At 45.9% G+C, this 6,256-nt stretch overlaps 1 protein-coding gene across 1 annotated transcript in view; it reads left to right on the top strand.

Annotated features, from left to right (window-relative positions):
* The first annotated feature begins 1,952 nt into the window (after positions 1 to 1,952).
* LOC118336569 (GON-4-like protein) overlaps positions 1,953 to 6,256 on the top strand; it is a 14,125-nt gene continuing 9,821 nt past the window's right edge. The window contains exons 1-7 of the mRNA XM_035673236.1: positions 1,953 to 2,018; positions 2,225 to 2,355; positions 2,488 to 2,572; positions 3,730 to 4,066; positions 4,411 to 4,512; positions 4,633 to 4,673; positions 5,267 to 5,352. Coding sequence (XP_035529129.1) covers positions 1,953 to 2,018; positions 2,225 to 2,355; positions 2,488 to 2,572; positions 3,730 to 4,066; positions 4,411 to 4,512; positions 4,633 to 4,673; positions 5,267 to 5,352 — 848 coding nt within the window. The remainder of the gene's footprint in view (positions 2,019 to 2,224; positions 2,356 to 2,487; positions 2,573 to 3,729; positions 4,067 to 4,410; positions 4,513 to 4,632; positions 4,674 to 5,266; positions 5,353 to 6,256) is intronic.

Here is a 6,256-nt window from a genome sequence, read left to right as displayed (position 1 = left end):
GAGAAGACAGACATGTAGAGAGAGACAGACATGTAGAGAGAGACAGACATGAAGAGAGAGAAGACATGTAGAAGAGAGAATGAAGAGAGAAACCAGGACCATTGAAAGAGAGAGCAGACATTAGAGAGAGACAGACATGAGGAGAGACAGACATGTAGAGAGAGACAACATGAAGAGGGAGGAGACAGGCATGTAGAGAGAGACAGACATGAAGAGACAGACGAGGTGTCATAGGGTGGGGGGGGGCTACCTGGTTAAAGCTGAATGCGGTGCTGGCAGTCAAGTCCTCTTCCCACAGCGGTTCAGGGGTCTCTCCAGGAAGGAAGAAGATCAGGAAGCAGTGAGGAGTGCCTGAGGAAGCACGAGTGGAGGTCACCTGTTTCTGCTGTCCCCTGATCCCTAAACAATGAGTCCAGAGGTCAGAGGTCAAGTCACTGGAGGATGAGGGGGTAGGGTCTGGATGTCGGCTACCTGGAGAGTTTCTTCAGTCCTCTGGTCTGACAATGTTTGGGCTGAGAGCCCCTGATGCATTCTGGCAGGTGAAAGCTAAGCAGTCTGCAATCCGCTGAGGAAAGGTTCTGCTGCACACAACTCACACACCACACACACACACACACACATACAGACTCAACACCAACCACCACCACACAAAAACACACATACAGACACACACACACACACACACAAACACCAGTTTTATGATTGGTCTTAACTGTGAAGGAAAAAGGTCCAGGTCAAACAATCACTAACCTCGCTCCCCCAGCTGTGTCCTTCTCCTCCTCTTCCTTTCCTCATCAGGACAATACTCTTCATCCTGACGAGTCTTCAAAAATCCCTCCTCGAGATCCAATGTCAACGAACTGAGGAAGGCTGTAGGGAGACAGTCAGTGAAGACAGACAGTCAGACAAGACAGACAGTCAGAAGACAGTGAGGACACGCAGACAGTCAAGTGAGACCAGACAGTGGAGACCAGAAGTCAGAAAGACCGACAGACAGTTGAGACAGTCAGTCAGCAGTGAGAAGAAGTCAGAAGACAGACAGACAGTGAAGACAGACAGACCAGTCAGTGAGAAGAACAGTTGAGACAGACAGTCAGACAGACAGTCAGCAGACCAGGTCAGTCCAGATAGGATAGATAGTGAGAAAGACAGGACCAGACTTGATGACATGGTTTAACCTTGTCTTGGGTTCACTGCTGGAACAGACTCCAGGTCAAAGGGTGGCTGTGAAACTCACAGACAGACAGTCAGACCGACAGAACGACAGACAGACAGACAGACAGACAGGCAGAATAAATAGACATGTTTATGGTAAAGTATCCAGAGAGGAATTCTGGGAGGTTGAGTTCACCTGTCCCTGCTGGACGGCTGTTTTCAGTCTGGACCAGAGTCCATCTTGGGGTTCCTGATGGAAAAACAGACAAGACAGACAGGGCAGACAGGCAGACAGACGGAACACAGGCAGACAGACCAGACAGACAGACAGAAGGCAACAGACAGACAGGCAGACAGACCAGGGCCAGACAGCAGCAGACAGACAACGTAAGGGCATAAAGACAGAGACAGGGCAGACAGACAGACAGACAAAAGACCAGACAGGCAGACGACAAAGACAGACAGACAGAAGACCCAGGCAGACAGAAGACCAGACAGACAGACAGGCCAAGACCAGACCAGACAGACAGAAAGCAGAAAGACAGACACTTATCAAGACATGATTTTAATAGTTTTCTTCCAGTGAAAATGAATATGTGATATAAAGTATTTTCTATTCTATATGAGCGTATGGCGATGCTGGCTCTACCAGGAGCTCCAACAGTTTAATGTTTATATAAAATATGAATTCATTCCAGATCAAAAAGTTTACAAGAAAACTTATTTTGTTTCTACCTGTCCCAAGAAACAAAGTGAAAGCAAGCAAGAAGACAAAGACGACATGAACACTCACAAACATGGGGAGGTTCTGTGTCTCTGATTGCAAGCTTTCAATCCATGGCAACCACCACGCTCAAGTGCGGGTAATCACCTCGCTACAGTAGAAACACCCGTTAGACCAGTTAGTAAAGAAAGTTTAACGTGTGTGTGTGTGTTGTGTTGTGTGGTGTGTGTGTGTGTGTGTGTGGTGGTCTCACGTGCCAGGATGGGGCCCGCACGTTGCTGGACGTCCAAAAAAAAAAAAAAAGGATTGTGCTGTTTGGACTTTCTGTCCAAGTCGGATGTCCAGTCTCCCCCAGTTTCATCCTCGGGCTGGACTCACCCTGGTTCTCCAATGGTGACATACCACCGCCCCCACCCCACCATACCTGAGCAGGAGACAGAAGAGGCTTCACCACCTGGCTCCGCCCTACCACCCAGGTGAATTCAAGGGCCGAAACTTTATGTGTTGATGTTTTTTTATTTACCCTGAAACTGTTTTTCTGTTCGTTCAGGCAACGTCCTGTGTGAGTGTGCTCGCTGACTTTCCTGTCAAGTCCTCAAAACATTTAGAAGACTGCCAGAGGACACGACGTCTTCTTCAGCCGCACGCCGCTCTCGTCTGCTGGAACAGCAGAGCGAAAGATCATACGCGCAAGTGATCAAATACCATAGTGATCAATACATCCAGTGATCAATACACCAGTGATCAATACCCGACCAAAGGATCAATACCCATCAGTGATCTATACGCTACCAGAGATCAATACCATCCAGTGATCATACACGCAAGTGATCAATAGCCACCCAGAGATCAAATACGGCAAAATCCAAAGAGTGATCAATACCAACCAAGGATCAATAGCCACCAGAGATCAATACCAACCAGTGATCAATACCATCAGTGATCATACCACCCCAAGTGATCAATACCACCAAGTGATCAAATACCACCAGAGATCAATACGCATCACAGTGTCAATACCACGCAAGTGATCATACGCATCAGTGATGCAAATACACCCAAGTTGATCAATACCATCCAGTGATCAATACAGACCCAGACATGTTTATCAGACTGCTTTCACAAAACACGTGTCTAAGTGATACAGTGTCGTAGTACAGTGTGTGTAAAGTGTGTAGTGACAGTGTGTGGTATAGCAGTGTGTGTACATGTGTGTAGTAAAGTGTCGTAGTACGATGTGTGTACAGTGTGTGGTTAGCAGTGTTAGGTACAAGTGTGTAGTAGGCAGTGTGTGTACAGTGTTGTGTAGCAGTGTGTGTACAGTGTGTAGTACAGTGTGTTGTACAGTGTGTGTACAGTGGGTGTAGTACAGTGGTGTAGTACAGTGTGTGTACAGTGTGTTGTAACAGTGTGTAGTAATGTGTAGTACAAGTGTGTGTACAGTGTGTAGTACAGTGTGTGTACAGTGTGGTGTACAGTGTGTGTACAGTGGTGTAGTAACAGTGTGTAGTAAATGTGTGTGTACAGTGTGTAGTACAGTGCGTGTAGTACAGTGTGTGTAAACAGTGTGTGTACAGATGTGTAGTACAGTGTGTAGTACAGTGTGTGGTAACAGTGTGTAGTACAGTGTGTGTACAGTGTGTATACAGTGTAGTGTCACCAGTGTGTAGTACAGTGTGTAGTACCGTGTGTAGTACAGTGTGTGTACAGTGTGTAGTAACAGCTGTGTAGTACAGTGTGTCTGTACAGTGTGTATGTAGCGTGTGTAGTACAGTGTGTAGCTAACAGTGGTGTGTACAGTGTGTAAGTACAGTGTGTGTAACAGTGTGTAGTAGCAGTGTGTGTAGCAGTGTGTAGTAGCAGTGTGTGTAGCAGTGTGTGTAACTCTACATGTCTGTCTCTCTCTACCTCAGTCTCTGGACAGAAAGGCCGTTGATGCTGCTGCTACTGCTGATGATGATGATGATGATGATGATGATGATGGTGGTGGTGATGAAGGCTCCAGCTGTTTGGCATACCGCACGCGCTCCAAAGTCCGTCTGGTTAATATTCCTCTGGGTCAGCTGGAGGCGGAGCTTCTGGCCCCTGACATCACAGCTGACATGTACGAGCAGAGCGCTGCCCGGCGGAAGGGGAGCCGTCAGTGGACGAAGTGGCTTCAGGGTCTCATGGCCCCCGACAATGAAGGTCAGAGGTCAGGCTGACAGCAGCCTGTCAAAATAAAAGTCCATCTCATTTCATCACTTTGTTCTTCTTTTCACATAAAAAACATCAGGAAAACTTTATTATCCATCAGTAACTGGCACTGAGTCATGTGTTTGAACCAGTTTGATTCAGTTTGATTAACACACACACACAAATGACTAATAATAATTAATAAAAAATTATCATATATATGTGTGTTTGGTCAAAGTTCCAGTGATATTCCCGACCAGGTCTGCTGTTCTCCACAGAGTGCCAACCAGAGACAGATCTGAACAAACAGGTAGTGTGAGTTTTGTTTATGTTGACTGAACTGTGTGTATTCTCAGAGGAAGCTGATGATGATGACGATCCAGAGTACAACTTCCTGGAGGACCTGGATGAACCTGACCTGGAGGACTACAGGACGGATCGGGCCGTCCAGATCACCAGTAGGTGTTGAGGACTGGTTACTGGTTGAGACTCGTTGTTGTTGTCCCCTCAGTTTGAACAGGGTTTGGATTTCTAACCAACACTGTATTTTTTTATTTATTTATTTATTTTTTTTACAGAGAAGGAAGTGAACGAGCTGCTGGACGAGCTCTTTGATACAGTGAGTGAATTTAAATTAATTAATAAATAAATAAATGATGTGTTACTGCTGCCTTCTAACAGTGGACTGAACCATCAGTCTCTGACAGTCTCAGTGGAACCAAACCAACATAAAACTGCGTTCAGGAGCTGCTTCTTGTCACCGGGACCAAAGTATCAGAGGATTGTTGCAACACGGACCCTTTCTCTTGTAACACAGGAAGTCTCTTACCGGTGCACTGCTGCATATGCTAACTGTACTAGCTGCTATTAGTTAGTTAGCGGTCCTATTAGCTGTCTGTACCCGGACTGAGAGCTGGTAGGACAGGGGGAGTTTGTTTACACCATATGCGGACTGAGAACTGGGGGACTGAGAACTGTGAGCACTTTTACATTCCTCAGAGCTTTTTTCAGCACTGACTGAACTTTCGTCTAAAGTAAACAAACAATTTTGTCTTTTTCATATTTGAAACCTATTAAATCTTTGTCAGTACAGTTCCTCCTTGTTAGTTTTAAGGAGTCTGGACGTCACTTTGGGTTGCTTAGTTCAGGCACTGTTGGTCAACAAGGCTGTTTCATGTGTTCATGTGACGCTGACATCTGTTTACTGTACAGCTCCAGGAGGAGGAGCAGGAGGAGGAACAGGAAGAGGAGGCCCCATCACAGACTGGACCCAAATTCAACGTCCCCCAGGCCTTACGGTAACCTGCACAGAGTGTGTTCACTGTGTCCTGATAAAGGATAGTCAGGGTTAAACACAATCTACACAAAATGACATCCATACAAATGTCTTATGAACAGCTTAGTTGTTTATGAGGGGTTAGAAAAAATACGGTACCGGTATCGGGCATGAGGAAGTGGTATCGAAACAGGGATGTTGATCCTCCTATTGGGACGGTGCAGCAGAGAAGTGCTGTGACTGTTTGGGTTGGGAGGAAGAGAAATTGCCTCTGTTGCTGCTTCTTTTCACACAGAACATATGAAGAAGAATCCAGCTCAGAGGAGACATCCTTACTTCATTTTAGGCTCCGCCCCGTACCAGTTCAGATATGTTATAATAAAAATGTCCTGCTTTAAAAAACCTGTTCAAACTCAGCTTGTGTGTGTCCTGGCCCCCAATAGGGGTCACCAAAGCTTCACAAGGGGTTAAGAGACCTTGATTTTTTGGGGGGGCTTTTTATTGCCTTTAATTGATAGAGACAGCTGAAGGTAGACAGGAAAAGGGGGGCAGAGAGAGAGAATGACACGCAGCAAAGGGCCGTAGGTCAGACTCGAACCCTGGGCTGCTGCAGCAAGGACTCAGCCTCAGTACATGGAACGCCAGCTTTACCAACTGAGCTAACCAGGCGCCCCACATTCTTGGTTTTTAGGGGTCTAAGAAAACTTTTAAAATATACTCAGTAGGCCTATATCTCAATATTTCATTGATTTCTGTGAATAAAACGAACTGAAATTATTGTTTTTAAAGTGAATATTATTATTGAAGATCTAAACAGGATGAAGATGTGATCACAGTGTTCAGTGTACAGAGCTTCAGTCTCCGATCAACAGCCTCGTCCTGCATCAGAAGGGTTAGGGGATAGATCAATGAGAATAAACAGTGAA

The sequence above is a fragment of the Morone saxatilis genome, unplaced genomic scaffold (assembly GCF_004916995.1).
Source record: "Morone saxatilis isolate NCDOM2014 unplaced genomic scaffold, NCSU_SB_2.0 Contig24, whole genome shotgun sequence".
Taxonomy (NCBI): Eukaryota; Metazoa; Chordata; class Actinopteri; family Moronidae; genus Morone; species Morone saxatilis.
The sequence above is the reverse complement of the archived record's forward strand: the minus strand, read 5'-3'. Positions and strand labels throughout refer to the sequence as shown.